At 36.7% G+C, this 27,202-nt stretch overlaps 2 protein-coding genes across 5 annotated transcripts; both read right to left on the minus strand.

Annotated features, from left to right (window-relative positions):
• Positions 1-7,699: 7,699 nt before the first annotated feature.
• On the minus strand, positions 7,700-10,410 carry LOC113276608 (protease HtpX homolog). 4 transcript variants are annotated; one of them, XR_003324574.1, is made up of 9 exons: positions 10,131-10,410; positions 9,986-10,043; positions 9,630-9,697; positions 9,304-9,483; positions 8,815-8,911; positions 8,628-8,737; positions 8,381-8,514; positions 8,108-8,296; positions 7,700-7,928 (listed from the first exon to the last, which is right to left on the minus strand). XR_003324574.1 is itself a non-coding variant. In XM_026526232.1 (8 exons), the coding sequence occupies exons 1-8, from the start codon at positions 10,329-10,331 to the stop codon at positions 8,161-8,163; spliced, it is 984 nt and encodes a 327-aa protein (XP_026382017.1). In that variant the 5' UTR covers positions 10,332-10,410; the 3' UTR covers positions 7,713-8,160. The 4 variants fall into 4 exon arrangements, 1 of the variants encoding a protein (XP_026382017.1); XR_003324576.1 differs by having other exon boundaries at positions 7,713-8,296; positions 8,381-8,483; XR_003324575.1 differs by having other exon boundaries at positions 7,713-8,296; positions 8,381-8,486.
• Positions 10,411-10,650: 240 nt separating this feature from the next.
• Positions 10,651-13,782, minus strand: LOC113276610. Its single transcript, XM_026526233.1, has 5 exons — positions 13,382-13,782; positions 12,715-12,966; positions 11,663-11,861; positions 11,319-11,397; positions 10,651-11,207 (listed from the first exon to the last, which is right to left on the minus strand). The coding sequence occupies exons 1-5, from the start codon at positions 13,727-13,729 to the stop codon at positions 11,141-11,143; spliced, it is 945 nt and encodes a 314-aa protein (XP_026382018.1). The 5' UTR covers positions 13,730-13,782; the 3' UTR covers positions 10,651-11,140.
• Between the last annotated feature and the right edge of the window lie 13,420 nt (positions 13,783-27,202).

The following is a 27,202-nucleotide window of genomic DNA, read 5'->3' on the forward strand; positions in this document are numbered from 1 at the left end:
ATAAAGATATCATCTTGCATCCGTACTGGTGACTCTATTACTTCTTCCATGTGAAACTAAAATATGGAGAAGTATGGATTACCTTTGTAGCGGTTGTTGCTATGGTAAATCTCTGGTTGGTATCAACAAACGAACATCAACAGTTCTTGGCAGCAGAAGAGACTACATTGTCGTGGGAACCAAAATAGGTTGACTGGAATTGCATGGGCATCCATGGAAGCAAAGGGATTGGTTGGATGCGTAGGCGAGTAAAATATCCACGACCACGAGATTTGGCGAGATGGATCAAAAAGTGGCCACAACTACGAACCTTGGTTGGCTGTGATCACGATCCTTGACAGGGAGGAGTGGCGACTTCTGGAGAGAACGTTGAAGCGGCTTCTGGAGCGAAACGTTGAATCGGAGCGGCTCCTGGAGCGAAACGTTGAAGCGGCCCCTGGAGCGAAATTTTGAAGCGTCCCCTAGATCGAAACGTTGAAGCAAAGCGGATTCTGGAGTGAAACGTTGAAGAGGCTCCTTCTGAGTTGTGGCCATGTCCGTCTGAGTTTTGGCAAGAACTTCCTGTCTCTCCATTAAATCGATAATGGTAATGGGAAGGTTGGTTTCCTCTAGCTCCTCCAGTCTCTCGTCCTGACGAAGAAGTGGTGGCAGCCCTGGTGATGATTGGAAGCGTCATGATCGAAAGAATGCTAGGAGTAGCGGAGGCTCTGGCTCTGGTAATAAGAGGCATCACGCAGAGGGGATGCTTCCAGTGATGTTGGTGTTGGTGGTAGAGGATGTAACGCCATGGGAAATGTTGACTGCGCTTGCGAATGGTACATTAGTGTTGTACATTACCTTTTTGCTCTCATCCGATAGGGCCACATACTCTATTCGCTTAGGGGTCTCTCCACAAAACTGAATTTTCAGGTTACAAATCCGAGTTTATTGTGTGACGCAATCCTGGCCGCGAGAAGTCCCTAGTCATCCTTTATTGTCTCTGTAACATCTCTATGTCGATCCGCGGCAAGGCGGAGAACCACCAATCCGCTGGCGTAATTCCCATGAATCAATCTTTTCCTGGACAATGCGCTTCAGAACGTTGCATTCGTTGGTAGGATGATGAATAAACCTGTGATAGTGGCAATATCTTGAATCTAGCATCTCCTGATTAGTTGGTGGACGCCTTACCAGGGGTAGTTGGACTACCCCCTCTCGTACCCAAATGTCCAGTAACTCTATAACTCTTCTGATAGGCAACGAGAAGCGTGGATATTTTGAGTCTGGATTCTCCCGCATCAATAGTTGTAGTGGCGGAAATTCTTGCAGGCTTTGGCATGAAGCTCTCTTTGAGGGCGGAATTGATGCTTGAGCGATCGTTGATTCATGAGCGTACTGTTTACTTCTACTGTATTGTTTAAAGGTAATTTCTATTGAGGGACCTGCGTCAACGACGGCGACACGCGGTGGCTGAGCTGGATATTGTTCATTGGTGCAGTGTTCGTTTCCATAAGCGTATTGGTAGATTTCCCCCTCTTCAGGTGCTTTTCTCTTCAGCAAAGTAGTCGTGGTTGCGGACTGTTGGACAACTCTGTGAGAGGGTTTGGAGATAAATGTTTTCCATCAAAGCTTCATAGGACGGCTCTTTACCTTTGTCTTGCAGATGTTGTGGCGCACCTGGAAAGTCTCCTCCCCTGATCTTGTGAAATTGTCCTGGCTCTCTGTGTTGGAAGAATCCAATTGGCCGCTCTTCTTCTGCTCCTTCATGATGTGGATACGTTCTCCATCAGCATCCTCATTGGTAGAGGCGCAGGCTTTAGCCAAATATTTGACATACTTCGTATTACTCTTGAAATTGACGGGATCCTTCGGATAAGACTTTGTTGATTCTTCCCACAATCGGCTTATTATACTCTTCAGGATACGAAGCGTCTCGTTTTGCCGCCTGATAATATTGACTTGGCTGGAAACCATATCTTCTAACATTTTTTTCATGTCTTCCATGGTAGTTTGCTTCCAGTTATTCATTGCTTCTGCAAGGTTCGAATGACCCGAATACATCTGAAAAGAATCTTTGACTGAAATGGGTTTCAATGAACGATTAAATTGGGCCTAAGACCAATTGGAATTGAATGAAATTGAGAATTGAATTTGCAACCGAGAGAGTTAATCTCCCATTGTGGTCGCCAATTGTTTATGGGTAAAAACTTTTTCTGCTGGTTTTGGTAAATTTGGGTGTGTGGATGAGAACAAATCTAAACCTTAAACAAATGCACTGCATGGGAGTACTTTAGATTCGAGAGATCAATCTGTACAATCCTGGCCTAAACCAAGAAATGGTAGTTCCAGTCTTGCTTCGGTCACAAAGTGAAGGAGAAGGGTTGGTCTTAGGGAGGGAAGCGAAGAAAGTGCTGAGACCGGAATGGTTAATTCTGAAGGTGTGTCTATTTTATGACTTGTATCAGAATGTGGAACTGGCTTGCGGAATGTAAGCTATCAGTTCTTTGGTGTTTTCTGGGTACTGTGTTGTTGTTAACCAAATTGTTGTCGTTTGGTTGAAATATGTAGAACCTATTTATACAAGTCATATTGAACGCACCCTAATCTCGTAGAAAGTGGGAATGATTGACTGATTGAGAAGTGGGGTCGTGTGTAAATTCCAGAAAACCACGTTCCCACTATGAAGGAGACGGGTTAGTTTACACCCACTACTTCTTGCCGCCATTAACTGCCCTGTTTTCGGACACTTATAATGGGCGTGTTGCACGCCGCATGCTGTAAATCGCTAGACCAATACCCTGATGAGTATCCCCTAGTTTGTGACATGTTTGATGTCTCGAGTGTTTACGTGGAAAAGGTGTAGCAGATTACTATGTGTAGCAAGTCAAAGTCAAGAGATTTTCCACAGGAGAATAGCATGTGGCGCTATTAGGCTTTTCTTGGCTGGTCACCTAAGACTTGCCACAGGCCTGTCAATTTTGTGGCGAATTTGGACGGCTGAGATTGTAACTCATGAGAAAGGGTGGCCATTGATTACGTCCACATCCTGTTGGCGCCCAATAATAGCACAGTGGCGTCATTGGTACATGTCAATGGCGTAGTGACATATTTAGCGCATGCCAGTGGCACAATGGCATGGTTGGCATAATTAGCGCATGTCAGTGGGACGGTGGTGCAAGCAGCGCCTGGCATAGCCATGGCCGCTAGATTTTGGCATATTGGTGTTAGACCCAAATATGGCTTGGAAACATTAGCTCTAGTTGCCACATCAATCCCAATGCTCTAGGTAGCATGATTTGGCTTGGTTGGCGTAGCACTTCGCCTAAGTTAGGGTTTGGCATGCCGAAACCCTAATTAGTGCGTGTGGCATGCGGCCGCGGCATGGTGACGTTTTTTGTGTAAGTGGCACCATAGTCATGCCAAATGAACTATAGTAAGGTCATAATGTGGAAACGGCCACAGGAGCAAGAGTTGCTATGAGTGGCTATGATATGGAGGTTTCTTGGGTCCCGCATGGCTCGTGGCATGTTGTGGGGCCCAAAGTGGCGTGATTTGAGCCACAAATGGAAATTAGGGTTTTGGTTAATGCGCCTAAAGCAGAGTCGTGTTTCTGACTAGAAAACCCTAATTCAAGCATATCATGGCGTTGGCCACGAACATGAGGTAGGTTAGCACGTAGGGCGCTATTTACGGCACGTTGGCATGTTTTGGCATGCTGCCACGAAGTGGCATGTTTGGTGTGGCGGAGTGGCATGTTGGCATGCCGCTTAACTTATTGGCGCAGTTTTTGGAAAGCCAATTGACTTTGTGACCATCTGGCGCAGCTTCCCATTTTTTCAACATTGTGGCAAGTTTAGAGCAACCTGATTGGTTAATATAAGAGGGGCCGGTCAAGCATGGGCGTGTCCACACTTCTAGTGTGCGTGTGGTGGATTTAAAGCGACCTGATTGGTAGATGGGAAATAGGGCCGAAAAGTATGGGCTCAGCCAACGTGTGGCGAGTTTAAGGGGACCTGATTGGTCGACGGGGAAATAAGGCCGGCCGGGAAACATGGGGCGTGGCCAATTGCAAATGGCGTTGGCTGGCCTAAGGCATGGCCACACCTCCCTTTACTGCTTCTCCTATTCTGCTGATCCTTTCTGATTTTGGATAGGATTTTGCACCTATTAATCCATGGAGGATTAATTTCTTAGTTCGCCTAAGCTTAATTTCGACCAACGGGGTCTAATATATTGCGCAAGGCGCAAAACCCTAATTTTTGCAAATTAGTCAGGGTAATATTTTAATTTTGTGAATCATCACAAAATTGATTGAATTCTATTTGTTGACACAGATTTCTTTAAGTTTATTGCCAGAGAGCAGTATGCTTTCTGATTGAGTACTTTTATGCAAGGACCTTAACCTCGATACTTGGAAATTCGTGCTACTCTGCTGCGAGTGAACACAAATTGTCATGCCATATCAATATTAAGGGTTCGGCCGGGGAACATAGCATAAGAAAAATACTCGACGGGCTCCGGCATTAGTGGGTAATGCAGCTAGGAGCTTATATACTCATTAGGCTCTGTACTAGTGAACAATTCATCTAGGAGCTTGAGTTTCAATATAATATGAAGAGAGACATAGGCGCTCATCAGATTTATATTCTCCAAATAACCTGCGAAATATAGACGTATCAATGTCTACTACATCTGATGCCAGGTCAGGTAGATAGACTTTTATATTTTTTGCCATATACTAAAAACCACCATCAACAGTACCGAAACAAGATATTGTGGAATCGCAAACGATGAGACGAAGATGTTTGTGACTACTTTTAATCTTACCTATCGGAGATAAATCTCAAGAAAATCTGATAATACTCAATCACGATAGTAGAAGTAAGATCAGAACATGCAACTACAAAGAAAATAGTTGGGTCTGGCTTCACAGTTCCAATGAAGTCTTCAAGTCGTTAACCTACAGGGTTTCGTGAAAAACCTAAGGTTAAAGGAGAATAGACTCTAGCTTATACAACTAGTATCACGCAGGAGGTGTGGGGATTAGGTTTCCGGTTTCCCAGTTGCTAGAGTTCTCCTTTATATAGTTTTCAAATCAGGGTTTGCAATCTAAGTTACCTTGGTAACAAAGCATTCAATATTCACTGGTAGATGAAAACCTGATTAGATTCAAGATAATATCTTTCAACCGTTAGATCGAACTTAGCTTGTTATACACAAATTAAATGTACCCTCATTTAGGTTTATGTAACCGTACCTAAACGTGTACACCATGTTGGCTCAACAGTAGTTAACCGAGGTTAGATATATGAACACTCTCATATCAACCTTATTCATCTTAACGATAACTAGTTCAAATGACTCAAATGAAACTAGTTAAAGAGTTGTTCAATTGCTATATTCTCATAGAAGTATACAAGAACACAATTGAATCAAAATCAATTTGATTCACTCGAATCAATTCATGAACATTATAGCCATGGTTTGCAAAGAATGCATTCCTTAATATATAAATGTATCAGTTCATGAACAAACCGATTTTAGAACCTTAGTTACTCAAGTATGCAAACGGGTACGCATACTTAAGTAGCCGGTCTGAGTTTGGGTTCGCCTGTATGCGAATGGGTACGCATACCTTAGTACACTTCCAAACCCCAGCAAAAATTCCCACACCTATACCTTACGCAAGTATACGTACCGGTATGTGTACTTGGTACATGGAATTTCACAACTGCAAGTACACATACGGGTATGCATACTATAGTTCCGGTCATGGATCACATACATGCAAGAATGTAAACTATGTTCATAATCCAATAGTTCCAAACTCTATTTCAATCATTGAAACTTTCTTATAGGATGACAATAGCCGTTTTGACACACTATTAACATCAAAGTGATTTTCAAGTTATTGAAATAATCATAACGAAACATTCCAAGTCTACACCAAATGATTGTATCACATAAACCATGTAAGATGTTACTCGGCGATTTTCACATGATCATCTTTTGACTTTCGTCAAGAATATAAGATGAACTTGGTTGAAGCGAAAGTTTACCAACACATATTTCTAGAAATATGTAAGCAAGTTAATCTCAGCTCGAAATCTATAGACTTTCCAAGTGGTAGATGAGTTTTAGTCTCCACATACCTTTTGTTGATGAAGTTCCACAAGCTCGCCTTAGTAGTTCTCCGAGAAATCACTATAAATAGACTAGAAATCAAGACTTATAGTTTTGATCACTAATATTGACAAACAAGCTTGAGATAGTAACGCTTGCGAGTTCGAACGAGCAGTGCTCTAACAAGAATGATTTAAATTGATTCAAACTTGAAGGGGGGAACTGATGTAGAACATCTCGATATTCTTTCCTTTCTTCTTTAACTTTATTTTTAAAACTCTTCATGACTTGTTTCACAAGTCTAGTTATTTCACATTTTTAGATTTCTTTTATTTTTCCTTTTTCTTTTAGAATTCTGATTCATGCCTATATAAACAGGCTCATATCTTGTGAGGATACACATTAAGATTATTATTCAAAAGTTAATAACTATCGTTTCTACAGCTTATTCTTCTTGTTCTTTAGAAATTCTTCTCTTTTCTCATCCTGCAAATCTTTGAATTGCATTCATCTAGTTTGTTTTACATTAATTCTTTAGAGGGTTAATTTTGGATTAAACTGGTTGAGCAGCAACAACACAAAATTAGGTTATTGCAGCCTCCATTACTTTTTCACATGGGAGAAAACCAAGTATTTTAATTATGATGCATTGGTGGTTAACAAATTATCAAGTGACAGAAGATTGAAAATTGAGTGTCTAACTTTTTGAAAATCTGTTTTCAGCATTCATTGAAAAAACATGTGTATATTCTGTTACATGCACACAAGAGGAAATGATTTTTAATCATTTTATATACTCGTACCGGAATTAGTTTTCTAATAAACTGTTTTTAATCATTCTTTGGCTTTTCGTTCCTCTTCCCTGATTTCTTTGTTTCTTTTGCCTTTCTTCCCTTTTTCCTGATTAGCATCTCATTTATCATCAATGGTGACGGCAATTTGTTTTCTTTGGGGTTTCTAGTTGTGCCAAGTTGTTCATCAATGTGATAGTGTATGAAAGTTGTTCATCAATGTGTGTATGAAACTTGATCTTATTCCCAAGTTTTCTTTGGGGATTTTTGTTCTTATACAAAAATCAGTTCATCGTGGGGTTTGTATAGGGACATTTATTGTTGAAGTGATGTTGATGCTAACCTTGGCTTTGCTAATCCTTCTGATTTTGCTTTTTCCCAATATTTTTTCGGGATCACTGTTTTCTTCTTAAAAGGTACTTGCTTACAAAATAGAGGCGACGATTTCGAAATATTGGCTTCGTTGGGGAAGTTTCTGTGCTTGGACAATGGATTTTGCGCCGATGGGTGACTGGTAAAATTGACGGCGGTATAAGGATTCAAGTACCTTAAGGTTTCCATTACCTGTTTCTTTAGGGATTGGATTTTTTAGAGTTTTATGTGGGTTTTCTTATTGGGCCATCAATTTTTGATGGGTGTTCTGAAAATTGTAAGGGTGTCCATGTAAATTATGGGTTTTATGTGGGTTTTATTATTGGGCCATCAATTAGTTGATGGGTATTCTGAAAATTGTACAAGGGTGTTCGAGGGTTGCGTATAAATTTTTTGTGCGTAACATATCTCTATATAAAAAGTAAAATAAATTGTGTTAAACCAAAATAAGAAAGAGAAAATACTACGCATATAATTTTTCACAAAATGAAAAAGTATGCATCGTCAGATATGTGTAGAAGAGTTTGGATTGGATCTGTACAACAGTATCCCTGCTTTACCAATCATTTATACTTGAAACTTGACAGTTGTGTTGAAGTATTTGTATTGTATCTACAGTAATTTGAGCCTAGAGGAGAATCTCCTGCGTTTCTCCCTTTTCCACTGTCATAGAAACCAACATCAATATATTGGATGTTCACTAGATAGCTGCGAATTCGGCCCCATTAACACAAAACATATGAAAAAAATTGAGGTCTCGCCTCATGCAACCACCAGCAACACTATGCGGTTATATTTTTTAAGCAAATTTGTTTTCGCGGGTGCAACCATAGAAAGCTTACCTTTACCATATCAAGCTGCAAACCAACTTCCGTGTATTGCTATATATGTTTGTTTACACTTTTTGTGCAGAACTTATCCGTCTTGCACGGCTTAATAGGGATTTATACTCTTGACTTTTCGACCATTCATCAATCTCACGAGCACGTAGAACAGGCAAAGGGTGTGATAACTGTGATGTTTGAGCATTCCTGGAACAAGCAATAGATTTCGTTTCCCATTGTCAGACATTGTTTGACCTTACCAACTTTATGCATTGCAGATACTTTATATACCTTATATACCACCCGAATGGGCTTGAAGAAGCCTTGTCATAAGACCGAGCTTGCTCTAAAAATGCATCGACATTGAGTTGATCAGACAAAGACGGACATCCTCCTGCTAATTTCATCAAAACAGAGACGACCACCTCTTGGTAGAACCATGAGATATTACAAATGATTATCAAAATCCAAGCAATGGAAAATGCTATTTCAGGTTAGTTAACTAATTTATAAAAGAGATGAATTTGTATTCGTATACCTTGGGGTCTTGAGCAACAACAAGGGCTGCACGATCACAAGTAAGCTCTGCAGCTCGGAGCCAGCGGAAGAGCTGTTCTTCCAACCTCTGGGCAATAATTCCACCAAAACCTGGAAAGATCATTTTTATATCCGGATTTAGACCGAGTTTTTTACTTCAGATATTTGAAATGGATGAATCCACATACCAGGAACACTGTATGCTCCAAGGGTAAGAATATTCGCCAGTGTTAGCCAAACACCATGGTCGCATTTCAAATGACCCAGCTCATGAGCTAAAACTGCCTACGTAAAGTATCAAAAAATTAGTGTGTGCATAGCATGATGATTTTCTCTCAAATAAAGATTTTGAAGCAACTTCGAAATCCAGATAGGTTTGCTAGGCAAGCACAGGAGTTCTACTCATCTTCCTTTGTGCTCCTTTCTTCCTCGGATGCTAATTAATGTATCACGTCAATAGTGGAGCTTAGGGAAAAAAATATACAAGATAACATATGTCCATGGGAACCCTTGAAACAAATTTTAAGCAACACTTTTCACGAATCATATCTCAGTATCATGTTATTACGCAAAGGTTTAAATATACTACCGAACAGAATTACAGGGAACACGAACCATTACAACAAGGAAGTGGAAAGAGTAAAGAATGTGTGTTCAAAGTAGAGAATGAAGCATACCTGCAGCTCCCTTCGTGTGAGAAGCTCTACAAGACTGGTATGGACTACAACGAACGGCTTTCTGCCACTGACAGCTAAAGTATATGCATTTGGTACAGGATTTTGGCGAACATAGAGATCAGGGGACTCAATGTTCAGTACCTCGGCAGCCTCAACCATTAATTTATGAAGATCCGAAAGCTGAAAAATAAAATGAAAATGAAAATGTAGGAACAGTTAACTACAAAATGATTTTGAGTTTCTAAACTAATTCAACTATTTTGCATGCATATGACGCATTATTCGATGAATCCTACTATCAGGAATGCAAAAGGGGATCCAGGTACCTGGTTTTCAGCAACAAGAACTGATGTTCCTATATTCTCAAGAATCATGACTTGCTCGGCCACAGTTCCTGTCATAATAACATGTCATTATACCAACGAAAAATCCTACTTGTACCTCGTAATCCCGCCAGCTTCAACCATATTATCCCAAGGTAACCGGTTTACGGGAACCACCCACTTTTCCCTACTACCTGCCTGATTATAAGGCTAGAGGCTCTAGACATATTTAACTGTGTACTGAATCTACTGATTATACTCCTAACACCTTTTGTGAATAGCAACAGTATTTAAGAAACAGAAACTCCAAAATAAACATACACATGATCAATTTAACGAGCTTTCGTAGTGTTAATTACCTACAAGGGCCTTGACGATTTCATTTAAACCAGGAATTGCCTTCAATATCAAAGTATTCTGGAAACAAAAAGGATAAAAATCATTTTCAGAAAGTATAAGAAAATTAACAACACCGGCAAATAAATGTATCCACAATTCAGCTACTTGTTTATCGAGGGGGTGCCGAATATCATCTGCATCGAGATCTTTGAATACAACTGGACCAACTCTACTGCTTAATGAAACTCTAATTCTTGAATTCTTCTTTACCGAATTGAATCGAATAGATGATGATGAATTGAACAATGAACAAGAATTCAAAGTAGAATTTGATGAACAGAAGAAAGAAAGACACGTTGATGCCATTCAATCAGAGAAAGTAGAGTGAGAGAGAGAGACAGTGGTTGCAGAATATGAGTGTTTCCCTTGCTCTCTGTGTAAAAAAAGATCTAGTTTAAGTTTGAAGCAGCAGTTCGTTGGTGTTGTTTCATCCACGTTGGCACAATTTTTGGCGGCACCTGAAGCCAGGAAAAAAAAAAGCGGAAAATAGCCACAAAAAAAATATGAAAAATCGGGAAAATTTTGGATTATCAAGAGAGAAGGGGCGGTTGCTAATCTTGTGTGTACAACTCTATCGGATGTTTGAAGTTTGGACTGCAACTTGCGTCATGTTAAGAGACTTGTGTTTTGTAAATCCCTCTAGTCTTCATTAATACAACAAGAATTCATACATGAAGTTCAACTTCAACATCAGATAACCCAATTTTGGATTGTTGAATACTTGAATTGCTTATTCTCGGTAAAACAGTTGAGACTTTAGGACTTGACCACAAGAATCCCAGCAATCTTAAGACCATATATCTACAGTGGAACTGCCATATTTGTGTGGGGAACCTCTATAGCAGTCTCCCTCGCAGGTAGGGTGCTTAGTAAAACACTGCTCCGAAATCAAGTCGTCAAGGCAATTTAGCAACTTCACTACCTAGCCGTGCATAATCAACAAGAAAACTATAAATGACAAATGCAACAATTAACTAACATGAGCAAGGAACGAAGAGCCTATTTTCAGAATGGTGCAAAGGAATCATTCAGAACAGTGTTCCTGATATAGGTGTGCGTTAAGTTTTACAAACCCAGCCCACTAACACTATTTACATTATCCATGCATCAATATCCTAGCCGTTTATTGCCTGTTTATGTCTTGACACGAGACTGGTGAGGTGGTTCTCCAAATCAGTTAACCTGTAAGAAAGTTCGACGATTGATTAATTGCAATCGGAAACAAAAATAACCACAATGATATAGAGGATATCTGCTCTGGAGATGCATAGAGATCTACTAGTAATTACTCACAGTTCATATTTGCTTAAAGCTTCACCATATTTAGCTAAGGCAACCTCATTACTTTTGAATAGATTGCTTGAGATATTGTCTGCAAGGGAAAGAAACTACTTTAAAAAACCAAATACTTGATCAGGAATAAGAAAGCTTATTGCATTCTATATTGAGAAGTTGCAGAAAACTATATTGGTACCAATGATCACTGTACTTCTAATAACCACATAATGGCAACTCTTGGAGAACAAATACATCAGGACACCATGAATTTGTCAGTATCGAGCAGACAGCATAAAAATATTTATGCAGAAAATGTTGTTGGAATGGAAAAATTAAGCATGAGATTAGACAACCCATACCTGGAAGAGACAGAGGAGTTGCTAACGGTGTCACCGTGCTGTTAAGAACCTTTGGCTGTGGCGTTGTCATAGAAGGTGGCGTCACACTGTTGCGAATGGTATTCAAGGGAGTTGCTGGGGATGCAGCAATAGGGGCCTGGATCACTGTGTCACTGAGGAACTTAACTGGGGTTACTAGGGAGGAGACTTTCTTGACTACCTGTTCAAATAAGCAACTCCTACGATATATAAATATACAGGAAAGGAATTTAAACAAAATTTTAACAGAGATCTGTTTGCCAAGATGCAACTTCACACGTGTATATAGCATCACATAAAATTCATGGGGATGACAGCTGTACTACCCACTAACCGCTTGCTTAGTGCACCAAACAACAATGGGAAAAACAGGTTTAGCATTAAAGAGTTTTGAACCGTCTCGACTAGAAATTTTGGTGTCATTCAACCATATAAAACAGGACACTGCAGGTTTCCCAGGAAATAATGAATTCACTACAGTTTGGGGAAATTAGGACACCAAAAGAAGACTGCTAAGCAACCGCAGTCCATCCTAACCATGGAGTGTGAGGGACATTGGCCCGCATACAGCTGTGTTGAAACGATGGACAAGATAGGTTTGATATTAAAGAATTTTGAAACGTCTCGACTGGAAATTAAAGTAAGACATAAGACTTTGGCGTCACTCAACCGTATAAAACAGAACACTGTGGGTTTCCCGGAAAATAAAGAGATAAAAGAACCCACTAAAGTTTGGGAAAATTAAGACACCAAAGAAGACTGCAAAGCAACCACGGACCATCCTAACCATGGAGTGTGAGGGACATTGGCCCACATACAGCTGTGTTAAGGATCTTACTCATATTCTTGAAGTCCTACTTTGTGTCCCAAATGGAGGGGTTGTTTTTAGTAAAGCATGCCCATAACTAGTATTAGTGCAATGGCAATCTGAGACTGCATCTAATGTGGTAAGAGAAACATACTTGGATAAATGACCATGACCAAACTAACATGAACACAAAAGTTAATGGAAAGAATAAGTGAATTCTCTTTACCTTTGGAATTTTGCCTTGTCTCTTCAATATCTTCATGTGACACTTCTGAATATAATGCATCAAATGATAACGAGAATGTCTTCCATACAAGTTATCTTTAATCTCGGGATTATCATCTAACCACTCGGTAATTTCTTTAGATTTAACAACCTCATTTCTATCCAATGATTCTAACCATGAATAAACTGGTATCCACTGATCAGTTCTTTGGAATCGAGCTTGTGACTGATCTAGCGAACCACCTTCCTTCACCTGAAATTCCAAATAATAATCATCGAGTAGAACAAAGGGCCTTTAACACTAGCGATAACAAAGTGTTAGGTGCATTCCTACAGTACCAAATCTGTGGTGTCCGTCCATTAAATCATTGAAAACCCGAATGACATTGCAATGATATAAACTATGCATGCTTCAGAGTTAACAATAAGCATACAAAACGCGTAAAAGCATGTGGATTGGCGCCAATGCCGATCTAAAACCCTAGAACTACCAAAATATACCTATATCAATTTAGGCAGAATACGATTTCTAATCTATGGTGCTAATAGTAAGTTGGTTGTTTGTTTGTTTGTTTTTTTGGTTAAATCCATATTCTTATGAAACTTCGATGAACTTCATTAACACCCTAAAAAACATAAACCTTGAGGATAAAAAAACAAGTTAGAACCTGATTAGGGCGACGAATAAGTTTATGAATTTTGAGAACTCTTTGATAAAGTTCAAGACGATGTAAAGATTGGAGTTGTTGAGGTAATGGAATTCCACTTGAGCTGATCCAAGATTCCATCTCTTCCGCAGATACGTTTCTTCGTTTGGGTACTGTATGAAGCCAACCTCGTAGTTTTGTTTCCCATTCTTCGATTTCAGGATCCGTAGAAAGAAGACTGTGTTCTATGGGGATAATTGCTAGGGCATGAGATTCTTGGTTGAGATGAATTTCAGTCGTTTCTGATGCGGGTTGGGGTGGTGGTGGTTCGTGCCCTTCTGATGGTGGTGGATGGAGCTGCTCCGCCATGTTTTGGGGAAACAAAAGGTGAAGAAGCAAGAAACACAGATTTTCATGTGAGAACCGTGTGAGAAACGATATTACTAAAACCGCCGAATTCCAAATATACCCCTGGAGAAATGAGGACCTTTTTTGACGAGCGGACGCGGCTGAGAAATTATGTCAAAGGTAGTTTTTTGTTTAAAATCTTATTGAATTTCATTCATAATTGGGCCGACCGAGGACTTTATATGGCCACTTATTCGGAAATCATAAATCATTAATTGATACAAAAAGATTGGATTTGGTTTCCATGATTGGTTTTTTTTCACTTGACACAATTATCCCTTCCTTTTAGTCCAACTAATTTATCATCCGTGCGATGCACGGGTTTATTTCTTGCTTGTGGAATTTTGGACTGATGTTTAAAAGTAATTTCTATCAAAACCTAAAAATTATAAAAAGAAAAATGGTAAAAATCAATAAGCTAATATTTAATTTGGTGCCCAAGAAAATAAAACAAAAAAAGGCTAAAACATATATGAATTTTGTGGGAGACAATGCATTGAAAATGAAATTATTTTAGCATTCTTTGACATCCTCTTTTTCTTGGCTAACACTTTTCCACCTCTTCGTTGTCCCTATTAGGAACGATCGCTATCTTGGACATAAATATTCTTCATTTTCTCTTTGTCGTGGTTCCCATGTTGAAACCAAAAAAACAACAACTAGAAGAAAAAAAATATTTATTATCCTCAAATCATTAAATATTGCCAAAAAAGTCTTCTAGGTTGTTCTCCTTCACAATATTATGTAAATATATCATTGTATTTTTTGAAAAATATCAGTATGAAGGTAGTAGTTATTAAGATATCTAATTCCCGATACCTTTTTACAGAGCTTTTCGATGCTACATTACATGAACTGTTTTCTACTTACATGATTTAATTGTCCTAAGCAGTTTAAGAAGGAAAAAACATCGCCCCGGCTACGTTGTGGTCCGGCCACATCCATTTTGTATGCGAACCCTCTTCATTTTCTGACACCTATTTAACTAAAAAACTTGCCCCCTCTAAATCCCCTTAACTGTTTCACTTTTTAAGACAAAGTAGGAAGTTATAGAAAGAAAAAATAAAAGCAGTTAGGTAATAAAACTGTTTTCCAAAAAATTTCTTACTTTATGCGATGTGTCATCATTTATGTATGTGTGATGGGGTATTTATAAAAAATTTAGTGTTATAATATATTTAGTGGAACCCTTTAAATACAAAAGTATATTAGAATAATTAAAAAGTAGGAGAGATAGAGAAACTATATATCATATATATAAAATTATTCGGAGATGGAAAGACCATAGAGCGATGGAGTCTCTATCGCCCGATTCCATAGCATATGTTTGTATATATGTTATATTTGACATGTAAGCATATATGTTTGGAAATTTGGTATACCCATAATGAGTGCATATATAAAACAAATATAATGGTTCTACATGCATAGGAATAAACCTAGTGATTATATCAAAATTTGTTTAGAGGATAAGAAGCTTGCATTCTACTACCACAGTTATCTTTATATAATCTCCAAAACATCTAGCTACACAATATATGTGCCATATCTAGCAGCAACCTCACTATAGTCTAATATTGCTCCTTCACATGTATGAGAGCCTCAAACACTCGTACACACCTTAAATTATTATAATATTTGTTTTAGATTGAACTACAATGCGTACAATTATATGGTATTTGATACGATGCAGATAAGGGTCATGCGTAGAAGAAAATATTTCATTTTTTTTCCTCCAATATGTTGACCTTAAAGAGAAAATATACTCGTAAGGAATATTAAAGATTTTCTAATTTTTCTGGCTATTGGTCTTATATTTTGTGGAATCTCATTATTCGGTATACAAAGTGCGGTTAGCATTGCCTGCAGGAATGTATTTGGGGTTTTAAAAAAGAGTTCGTCGTTGCGCACTAAAGGACAAAATTCTAATCATTGGGTATCACAATATTATTACTCTACCAAAAGAAACTGTTAATCCCCCTATGTACGGTAAAAAAAGGTATCACCGTTTCAGTATATGAAAGCTTCAGAACTTGACCAAAAAGAATTTTACTGTTTCAATAGATATTTTGGCTGAGGCCTTGATAATTGGGTTGGATGCACCACTAAGTTCAGTGCCTTTTTACAGCTAGTGCTATTTCAACAAATTTTTTCATTAATGCCGATCTTACAACCAAAAGACATATTTTTCGTTAGACATGATCTCCATACAACTAAGAGAGTGCGCCAACAATTTTATTGATCTTTTTTTTCTTGGAAAAACTCGCGTGGAGATTTCATTAATAAAAGGAAAAACAAATAAAATGAGGGGAACATGCCAAATCTCACGAGAAGGAGGAAAAAAAAGAAAGCATGCTAAAAATTATTTGACCCGATAAAAAGACAGATTTGTCACCACCCAAACTATTGAGACCGTGTAGTATCACAACAATTCTATTGATCCATACCATCGATCGGTGCAAAGATCTCTTTTGTTACCTTAATAATCATAAAATCCATGCAAAGATCTCTTTTGTTACCAACAACAAAAAAACATACTGAAAACGAGAAAGAAAAAAAAAAGAATAATTATTGAACAGGATCTGTGTTGAGATTAAACAAACCTTAATAATCGTAAAATTGTTAATTAGTCGACCAACAACGAAAAAAAATATTAAAAATGAAAAAAAAATAAAAAAGAACAATTATTGAACATGATCTGTGTTGAGATTAAACATACCTTAACGATGTAGCAATAGGCATGAAGCAGCGACAATATGAATATACATTAATAAGCTTTTATGCATCCTTTAGACATACTAATCAAAAAATATGAAGCAGCGACAATATGAATATACATTAATAAGCTTTTCATTTACAAAAACATTCGCGGAATGATTTATACCTTTAAATTCTTTGACTTATGCGCCGCTCCAACGTACATTTATAACAGGTGCACGATCGAAGATACATTCAAAACAGAAAACAAAAATCGATCAGATTAAAAACAATCTATTTTATGCATCTTTTAGACATTCTAATCAAAAGATAATTATTGTTTTAATTTAGAAAAATATTCGCGGAATAATTTATACCTTTAAATTCTTTGACTTATGCGCCGCTTAAACGTACATTTATAACATTCAAAACAGAAAACAAAAGTGGATCAGATTAAAAACAATCTAAATAGCAAGAAAGGGAACAAAATAATCATAAAAAAGAGAAGCAACGTCGAAATCATAGAATTTTGGTTTTGCACGAATGCTTTATATAGAGTTATCAAATCCACAAAAATGCAATAAGAAATCAACTTTGCTTTGGAAATAATATATATATCATATAAATATTTGTTTAAATATTCGTATAATTATATGCAGATACTTGCTTTAAAAATAATATAAATATTTCCATAGTTATATATTTCTTGATCTGTATATTAAATGGCCACAAAAAAATTTAAGAAAAATATTATTTTTTCACACATAATATATTTATCATATTTACCTATAAGATAAATAAATTATTAATATTTTTGGACAACTATACTTTTTTTTGAGATATTTTTCCTAAAAAATTATTGAGTATTTTCTACACGTTAAATAAAGGAAACTGTTTCTTCTTCTTTTTTTGTGAAATGAATAATTTTAAGAAAAATAATGTTGAAACCAATATTCATTTTGGTCGATTATACTTTCTTATCGAGGTTTTTTGGTTTCTCATTTTTAATTTTGTTTAAATCATGTTATGCTATTTCCATGTTTTTTATTGACGGTTTTATTTCGAACTATTGAACAGGATTAACGATCGGTTTTTTTCGGAACGGGTAGCACGTTTTGATCCGGTAAGCATTCACAACTCTATGTATATTGATTTATAAACTTTGATGAAAGTTCATACTTTTTTCGAATTGTAAATGTAATCGCAGTTAGAATTAGCTTTAGTATTAACTAATAGCTTGGAATTGTAATTAAGATTAGTTTAATTATCAAAAATTGTAATCGGACATTGGACATTTTTCTTATGATTTTGTGATTGATTTAATTTTGTGATGAAATCGTGATTAACAAAAAAAAATTATGTTAATTTATTTTAATTTTGTTTGTACAATCTTTTTTTGTTTATTTTGTTTGTGAATTTAATTGTTAGGATTAAATGTATTAGATTTTTTAAATATTTCTGGCAATGTATAGATTTTATTGTATTTAGTTATTTTAGGTAATTCGTTTGTTTGTTGTGATTGGTCGAAAATATATTGTGAACTAAAAATATTATAAAATTACCAAAAAAAGATATTATGGTGGAGCCAGAATCAACCAGAAGCTCCGGTTAACCACATCGCTCGAAAAAACTCTGTTTTCATATAGAGAATTACTATAACTCCTTATGTATCCTATTTTTTAGGGGTATAATTGGAATGCAAACTTTAATATAACATATCTAAAAATCCGTGCCTTGGAATTTTATAAATTTTATCAAATTTTGAGTTTTTACGAAAAATTCGGAGGTATTTATCATTTTAGGCACAGTTTTAAAAAATTAGATGTATATTCATTATGCAAACCGCCATAAAGGAAACATGATACTTTATGTAACCATATTTTGGTTTATGCATCAACTAGTTTTCTGTTGCAACTAATAAAACGATGTACTCCCTCCGTTTCAAGAAAAATGATACTTTCATTTTAGGCATAATTTTCAAAGATTGAATGCATAGCCATTATACAAACCACCACAAAGGATGCATAACACATCATGCAACCATATTTTGGTTTATGGATCGACTAATTTTCCGCTGTAGAAAAAAGTAATACTTTCACATTCCGTTTCAGGAAAAGTGATCCTTTCTCCCTGTTTCGGGAAAAGTGATATTTTCGTCCGTTTCGGGAAAAGTGATACTTTCACCCCATTTAGGGAAAAGTGATACTTTCGTGCCGTTTTGAGAAAAGTGATACTTTCGCTCTATTCCAAAAAAAGTGATACTTTTTATGAAACAGGGAAAAAGTATCACTTTTTCTTAGACGAGGCGAAAGTTTCACTTTTTCTGAAACGGGGTGAAAGTATCACTTTTTCCGAAACGTGGAGAAAATATCATTTTTTCTGAAACGGAATGTGAAAGTAGTCGCGGACAAACCCAATGTTCAGATTCTTCTTCGGTCTGCCCTTCCACCATGGCAACGGTTGTACTAGTAAATAATAAAATTACATGGATTTTAAGAACATAAAGATAGAAGTTTAAGTTACATCCAAAAGGTTTAATTCGTGAAGAGAAGTAACGAAATACGAACAAGAATACCAAACAACTCGAAGATTGAACGAATGGTTTTTAGATTAGTGGAAATTGAATTATTGTCCCCCTTCTGATGGGCCTTCACAAATATCCTTAAGTCTCTTTACAAATACCCCTGATGGAAAAATTGATTTTTTTTTCTAAAAACCTAATTGTTATAGTTCCTTATTTAGCCTGATCTCATTGTTCATCGCTCCCACCACCATCTTCTCCATCTCTCCTCCACCATCACCATCTCGACTGCCTCCACAACAACCACCACCACCACCTCTGTTACCTCCGCCACCGCTATCAACAGATATATTACGATTATTTTATTTTTAAATCAATTTTGTTAATATGTTTTGCTGCTGTTAAATCTAAACTGAGAGATTGAAGGCCGGAAGGTGAAATTAGGGTTCCTGAGATGACATTAAGATTGGGGTCGAGTTAGATTAGCAAAGAAGATGAAGGATCTGTTCGATTTTGTGTCACAGTTGGTGATGAGAACTGTTGGTGTTGTTTTAATTGGGTTTGAATCTGTGCTCGAGATCGAGTTGAACTGGGTACAAAATTGTGATGGGTTTTGCATTGTTTCTCTGAATAAAGAGAAGAAGGAGTTGATTCGGTATGCAATCGATCTGAAAATGATGGTGAAGTCGAGATGTTGGGATCTGAATAAAGAGAAGAAAGAGTTGATTTTGTATGCAATCGATCTGAAAATGGTGGTGAAGTCGAGATCTGAAAATGTCTTGAAGTTGTTGTTTATGAAGCTACAGGTGATGATCATTTGTTATTGTTTATATGTTTTTATGGGATCAATTGTTGTTGTTGATCCCATTTATGGGATCAACTACGGTTGTTAACCCAATTTTTTTATGGATCAACTACGTTTGTTGATCCCGTTTATGCGATGAAATCCTGTTGTTGACCCAATTTTTTATGGAATCAACTACTGTTGTTGATCCAATCAACTCCTATTGTTGACAACATTTTCTTGGATTAGTATAATCATGCTTGTAGTTTAAATCATCTAAATTTCTTCCAATTTTGAACTTGTGGTGCAATGGTAGCATGACTGACTCCATGTCAGATGATGCGTGTTCAACTCACGCCAAGTTCACTCCATTTACATGGATCAACTTCTATTGTTGATCCTTTTTTTTGATCAACTACTGTTGTTGATCCCCTAAATTGGATCAACTTCTAATGTTGGTTCTATTTTAATTTGGATCAACTACTGTTGTTGATACAAAAATATCTGAACCAGTGGTGGCGGCGACGGCAACGGTGGCGGTGGTGGCGACGGCGGCGGATTAGTGGTGATGGCGGCGATGGACTAGTGGTGGTGGAGGACTGGTGATGGTGTAATGGTGGTGGTGAAGGAGTGGTGGTGGAATATTAGTGGTGGTGGAATATTAGTGGTGGTGGCGGTTGGTAGGTGGTGGTTGTTGAGCGGTGGTGGTGGAATGGTAGTTGGATGTTGGTGGTGGTGGTGCTAGTGGTGGTGATGAAGTGGTAGAGGAAGAAATTTGTTCCATTTTAAAATAAAGAAAAATATTATATGGTGAGGGTATTAAGGTAATCTAATTTTAAATGGATAAGGTTACTAAAAAGTAGAGACATATTTATTGTTGTATAAGTAGGGGTGTAAATTGGGCCGGGCCGGGCAGCCCGGCCTAATTATTAAATGGGATGGGACAGGGCGGGCACCAACTTCGCTTACCCATCAAATTAAAAAGGCCGGGCGGGCAGGGCTATACTACAAAATAGACTACCCATGTCCTGCCCAAGCCTGTTAAATAATTTGGTCTAGGGCGGGAAGGGACGGTCAGGCCTTCAATATACAGTAATATTTTTAAACCAGAAAAAAAAATGCAACAAATTTTACTCACTGTTTAATACCTCAATAAATAAATACTTCATGACAGGGTCAATATAATGATGTTCAATATTCAAATAGTCTTAAATAAAAACCAAAGCAATAAAATTTAAAAGAAAATGTCTCATAGTGATTCACAAAATTGATATGCATGCCTCTGTCTTCTTCTACTTGTGTGGTTGTCCATACAACTTTATTCTCAAAATTCTAAAATAAATAGCTTCAAGCCGTTCACTTGCTGCATAAAAAGATAAAGATTAAAATTAGCAAACAAGAACAGTAGCAAAGTGCAACAAGTGTAATGTTTGACATAAAGTTAAATATCAATTCTTTACTGCAGAACTATCAAGAGGTGATGTCTGACATAAAGTGTAATAATCAAATAACATTTGATCTGACATACAAAACAAAATATTACTGCAAAACTATTAAAACACGCACTCAATTCAAACCAACATCTAAATAGAAGTATATAACCCAAAAAAATGGATATAAAGAGAGATGTTTACCTCGGGGAAGCAGCTACCGACGAGATTAAGTGGCCAACCGTTCAACTTCATCTGCCGGTGTGATGTCGTCATTCAAAGGATCAAAAGGCTTATAAATTTCTTTCATCTCAGCTTTCCACCAATCTTTCAGAATGACTGAACACTCCAACATATCCGGGGTTAAATTGCTCCGGTAATCACCTAATATACGTTTTCCAGAAGAGAAGGCAGACTCCGAGGCAACTGTAGATGCTTGCACTGTTAAAACATCATGCGCGATACAAGAAAGTATTGGATACCTCTTTTCATTGTTTTTCCACCAATCTAGCACATCAAAACCTTCCAAATCAGTCAAAGCAGGTTCAGGCTCGGCATAATACCTATTTAGTTCTTCGGACGACGTAGCGAGAGGGTCTCTTTTCTGCAATCTGCGAGCTGCCCAAAATCCGCCTCCAGATGATGTGGAAGTAGTGTTTACCTGTTTATCATGCAAAATATTGGAATACTCCACGAACAGAGTTTTCAGTTTGGCATCCATTAACCTACTTTGGTCGCCTTGACACCGCATTGAGTATGCAGAAGTACCAAAACAATATTCAATATCAGAAAGAGTATTTTCCACACCTTTAAGATTAAGACGAGGATCAAAAATAGACCCTAATCCAAATAATATCGGAGTGGTGCCCCAATACTTAACAAACTTTTCCTCCATGGCAGCAATAGTTTCTTTAAAAAATGGGTTATCTCTGTGAATCTTGAAGACCATACCTATCTCATACAAATATTGAAGAACTGAATTACTAGTCACATACTAAACACCATAAAAAAATGTTAGTGGCATCATAAAAAGGCTTCAAAAATGTACATAACAATTCAGCGTGTTCCCAATCAGCATCAGTAATAGCATGAGCATATGCCAGATCATTGAGAAAGGCCGAGAACACTTTCCGGTATGGAATTGCATCTTTTAACATAAGATACGTGGAGTTCAACCTATGTTTTACATCAAGCTGCAATTTCTTAGGGTTCATACCCATGTGAGCACACAATAATCGAAACTTAGTACACCTTGTACCAGACATAAAAATATGTTTTAAGCTACTCTTCATATGATCAAGCATATCGGTGAAACCCTTTACTTTCAAACCATCCTGGACAACCAAGTTTAGAATATGGCAACAACATCTAACATGAAAAAACTCTCCCTTAGACGGAAGGTTAGGCAATAGCTTTTTCAATCTTTCAACTGAAACTGTGTTGGCACTAGCATTATCCATAGCTAAGGAAAATAATTTTTCTGAGATACCCTAATCATTAGCAAGTTTTCGAAAAATAGAATCAGCTATATTTTCACCGGTATGGGATGTATCAATTAAAGCATAAGTTATTATTCTTTTCTGCGTCATCCAATTTCTATCTATGAAGTGAGCAGTAATTCCCAAGTAGCTAAATCTCTGTTTTGAAAGCCATATGTCAGATGTTAACGAAATTTTACCAGGAATCTCAAGGAGCATATTCTTCAATTGTTGTTTTCCCTCTTGATAACACTTGTATAAATCAGTTCTTAAAGTATTACGAGAAAACTTAACAAAACCGGGGTGAAAACTCTCATTGATGCACCACTGAAAAATAGGATCTTCGACAAATTGATAAGGGGGAGCTCTCTTAAGATAATTAACTTGAGGATATTTCTCCTAGCCCTGGCTTGATTAAATTTAAAGGTGGTGAATTTACCTTGACCATATACAGCTAGTGTGGTCTGTGAATTTGCGATCTTGCGTCTCTTCAAAAATCTATTTGTATGTCTTCTTAGGTGGGAGGTTCCTGCATTGCCACCTGATTTTTTATTTTCGTCACAGAGTTTGCAAACTGCCCACTTTATAGTCATCCCAGGATTTTATGGATCTGCCTCTTCTACTTAATCAAAATCAGCCCACACATCAGATGTTATCTTTCTTTTTGGCTTTGTGACAGTTGCTTCTTTTGAAGTTGGAGTTCCGTTAACATCATAATTATTAATAAGCTCAGATTCTGCTTGTGAAGGATTTTGGCCTCCCTGACTAAGATCCATTGTGAAAAATCCTGTGTAGAATATCATCAAATGAATGAGTCATACAAGTATATAAGAATGATTACGTTGTAATAAAGGTCACTATTTGCTTATAAAGCCTGTTAGTACTCTAGTTCCAAAACAAGCCTAGAGGTGCATAACTCCCATCATTATTTTAATAAACTAACCATCTAAATGAGAATAAAGTAAGACATGAAAGGAAAAAAATACCAAGAACACAAACCAGCTAACTAAAGTTATTTAAATTGATTATCATCTGAATGGGATGATAAAAGATACAAATTTTAACATTCATTCCTTCCACATACGTGCTGGGTATCTACTGATTCGAAACAAAATTGGATTTTAACAACTAACATCTTAATTAAGCACTAAAAGAGTCTAATTTCAATTACAAATTGGAAATATCTCAATCCATTTCGTTGACATCCATGAACAATCTATAAATTATTAAAATATGCATCAAACAATCTGTAATCATTTGAATCAACAAAACCAAAACTAAAATACCAATCAGCAATGGCCAAATCAATTGGAAAAAATGAATACCCAACTTAGTACTATTACTCATCAACACATACATCAGACAAAAGTAATGTATAATCATTTGAAACCATCAAAAGCAAAACCAAAAGATGAATTCAACAACAAAAATGGAAAAATCAATTGAAATAAAAATAGAAAACAAGTGAAAATGAAACCACTGAAACACATACCTTAGGCTTAGCCTCACAGCAGTAACTTCGAAATCAAGCTCCAGTTGGCGGTTCTTCCAAACCCTTATATAGAAAATGAATACGGGAACAAGATAACTTAGATAGTAACCTAATTTAACTAAAATAAAATAAAAAAATTCCTATAATTATTCCAAGATTTGATCATCTTTCAAGAGGAAACCTATATTTTTTCACTATAATTAGCGAAATGAATTATAGCAGAAAGATATTCCAGAGAAATTGATGTATCCAGTATATTATAAAATGGAATAAAAGAGGAAAGGGGCAATATGGTCGGGTAGATTAAATGGGCAAACAAGCCGGGTAACTTCGATGGGCTAACGGGACGGGTAAAGGGTCGGGAAGGATTTTTTAACTCATGGCCTTTGCCCGTCCTGTTATTTAACTGGGATAGGCCGGGCTAGCCTGTAAAGGGCCACGGGTAACCATGGGATGTCATGGAGTAGGGCGGTTGGTACTGGGCTATGGGCTACCGGGTAAAATTTACACCCCTATGTATAAGGATATATTTATTGGGTTTCAAAAGTAAGGACATACCCTTTGGATTATAATCAAGCAATTTTGGTAAAATTTTTTCTTATAAAAAAAGAGTAATATGCCCAAAGTATTGAATCTTGATCATCATACTTGAAAAACTTCCACCCGAAATCTCCATCAAAACCACAAAGAAAGGCCATTAGAGTGCATAGAGAATCACCATAAAGGAGAAGACACAAACAAAAGGGGCAAAAAGCCCACAAAAACATCGTAAAAATCTCCTAAAAACAATGGAGGTTGAAGACAACCTTAAACAAACCTAACCTAAACTACTAACTATCTAAGAAAGCAAAAAAAATGAAAGAACACATGAACGGATGTAACTCAAAATGGACTAGATCTCAGCAGCAAAGGTTAATGGTGGAGAGTTTATTTTTTAAGTTTTGAGAAGCTATAAAGGACAGAGAATAAAACACTAGATTATGCGAAATGTAGTTTTAGTGTTGTTTAAATGCACGTTCGTCAAACATTTTTGGAGAACTTATTACTCGGCTATCATCATTAAGTTTGTGATGTTTTGCTTGGGTGATGTGGGCGTCTAAGGGAACAAGTTAACCAAATTGTGATTCCATTTCGGGGCCAGGTCCTAATATCAAATCTATCAGGTTTGTAAGTAGTTTTAATATTTGATTTTCTTAAATTCCAATTTAATATTTGATGAGTATAATTGTTTGGAGTCGATAAGCTTTCTTTCTCTTATGCCTCCTCTCTGTTAGGCGATTTTTTTAATTCATTTTCTTCTTTTTTTTTTTGATAAGAATACAATTATTTATATATAAGCGGAAGTTTGCAAAATATACAAGATGGGAGTTAATCCAAGATTAACTCTTTCTAGTATGTTGGACATTACATTTTCACTTTCATTCTCCGTAGAGAAATAACTGATTTTCCTAAATCTTACTTCCTTAGGTAGTTTGTCTTCAAAATTAACATAGTTCCTAGATTTATAAATAAAAAACACCGAATCACAATGCATAAGGGAAAATTTGCATCTATTGATGCTTGTCTGAGACCTCCAAGGTTGAACATCAGGATCAGCTTCTCCTTTCATAATTTTCATTAAGATCTGGCAGTCATTAATTATGCAGCAGTTTTGTAGCTTTAGTTCCTTTATCCACCTTATCGCCTCAATTCCAGCTTTAGCTTCTGTTTCTAAGGGGAAGGAAGCCCAGTTGTATCATGCGCGGCAATGTTTTCTGATTCCTGTTTTATCAAGTATAGAAATGGCATATCCCACAGTAAAATCAGCTTCAATAAAGGAAACATCAAAGTGTATAAACCAATCATAGTTGTCACTTTCAGAGTTGAGACTGTTACAATGATACTTCTTAGCATTGTTGGAAACATGACTAGTTTTACTGTCCCTATCAAGTCTGAGTTTCAGATGAGATGCTCTAATGCTATCAATCAGCTTTTGCACATCAGGCACAACATTATCAAAGTGAACATTGTTTCTATATTTCCAGATGGACCACACTATATAAGAAATCAAATTATGCTTGCTATTAAGAGCTTTAACATTCATCCAGGTTTTAAACCATTGCAAAATGTCAGTGCTTCCACTGTTATGATAGATGTTATTCAGATCAAAAGCTTGCCAGACCTTCTTAGCAAAATTATATTTCACAAATAAATGCATTTAATCCTCTAATTCATGATTATCACACAGCATGCAATATGGTTTAGAGTCTTTAATATATTTGGACATGTTTTTCCCTAGAGCAAGACAGAACATATTCACTTTAGGAGTCATATTAAGCTTCCAAATCTGTTTCCAGAAATTAGCTTCATCTTTGTCGAAACTTAGATTAGTCAGTATTAGTAGTAAGGTTTCCAGAAATCGTAGATTTCCATCTAATTCTATCATGCATGCTTGTATTAGTGGTAATAGACTTAATAGCATCATGATAAGCAATATGAATATAAGTACTGATGATGCACATATCCCAATCTCCATTAACATTCATTAGATCACAGACATAGTTAGGCATATTACGATCAGAGAGAATAGGAGTTAAAAATTGAGTTTGGTTGGGAAGCCGGAAATCGGTCCAAATGTTAATAGTTTCACCATTATTTACTTGCCAGACATAATTTGATTTTATAACATCTAGACCTTTTTTGATACTATTCCAGATCCACGAGTTCTTATGTTTTCTAGTTTTCTTTAAAGGGTGGTGGTTTCTGAAGTACTTATGTTTAAGAATTTTTGCCCACAACTGATCCTGATCGTGTATCAATCTCCAAGCCAAGTTGGTGATTAAAGCTAGGTTATACTTATGCGGTATTTTAATCCCTAAACCACCTTGACGAATATCCTTGGTAATACTAGGCCAAGCTTTAGGGTAGTAACACTTCTTTTTGTATTTTTTCTGCTACCAGAAATCTCTCTGGATTCTATCAAGATTATCTAAAGTTTTTTTAAGGAAAAGAGAGGCACTGAATTTGATGATTAGGGTAAGCACTCAGAACAT

The sequence above is a fragment of the Papaver somniferum genome, chromosome 4 (assembly GCF_003573695.1).
Source record: "Papaver somniferum cultivar HN1 chromosome 4, ASM357369v1, whole genome shotgun sequence".
Lineage (NCBI taxonomy): Eukaryota > Viridiplantae > Streptophyta > Magnoliopsida > Ranunculales > Papaveraceae > Papaver > Papaver somniferum.

Bases quoted from the DNA above. Each gene is read 5' to 3' on its own strand.
- LOC113276610 (XM_026526233.1), bottom strand. From the start codon at position 13,729: ATGGCGGAGCAGCTCCATCCACCACCATCAGAAGGGCACGAACCACCA. The intron at 12,967-13,381 runs GTTCTAACTTGT...TTGGAATTTCAG, and splicing joins TTATTCGTCGCCCTAATCAG to GTGAAGGAAGGTGGTTCGCT. The intron at 11,862-12,714 runs GTAAAGAGAATT...TTATTTGAACAG, and splicing joins GACAAGGCAAAATTCCAAAG to GTAGTCAAGAAAGTCTCCTC.
- LOC113276608 (XM_026526232.1), bottom strand. From the start codon at position 10,331: ATGGCATCAACGTGTCTTTCTTTCTTCTGTTCATCAAATTCTACTTTG. The intron at 10,044-10,130 runs GTAGCTGAATTG...TTTTGTTTCCAG, and splicing joins GGCACCCCCTCGATAAACAA to AATACTTTGATATTGAAGGC. The intron at 9,698-9,985 runs GTAATTAACACT...TTATTATGACAG, and splicing joins AATCGTCAAGGCCCTTGTAG to GAACTGTGGCCGAGCAAGTC.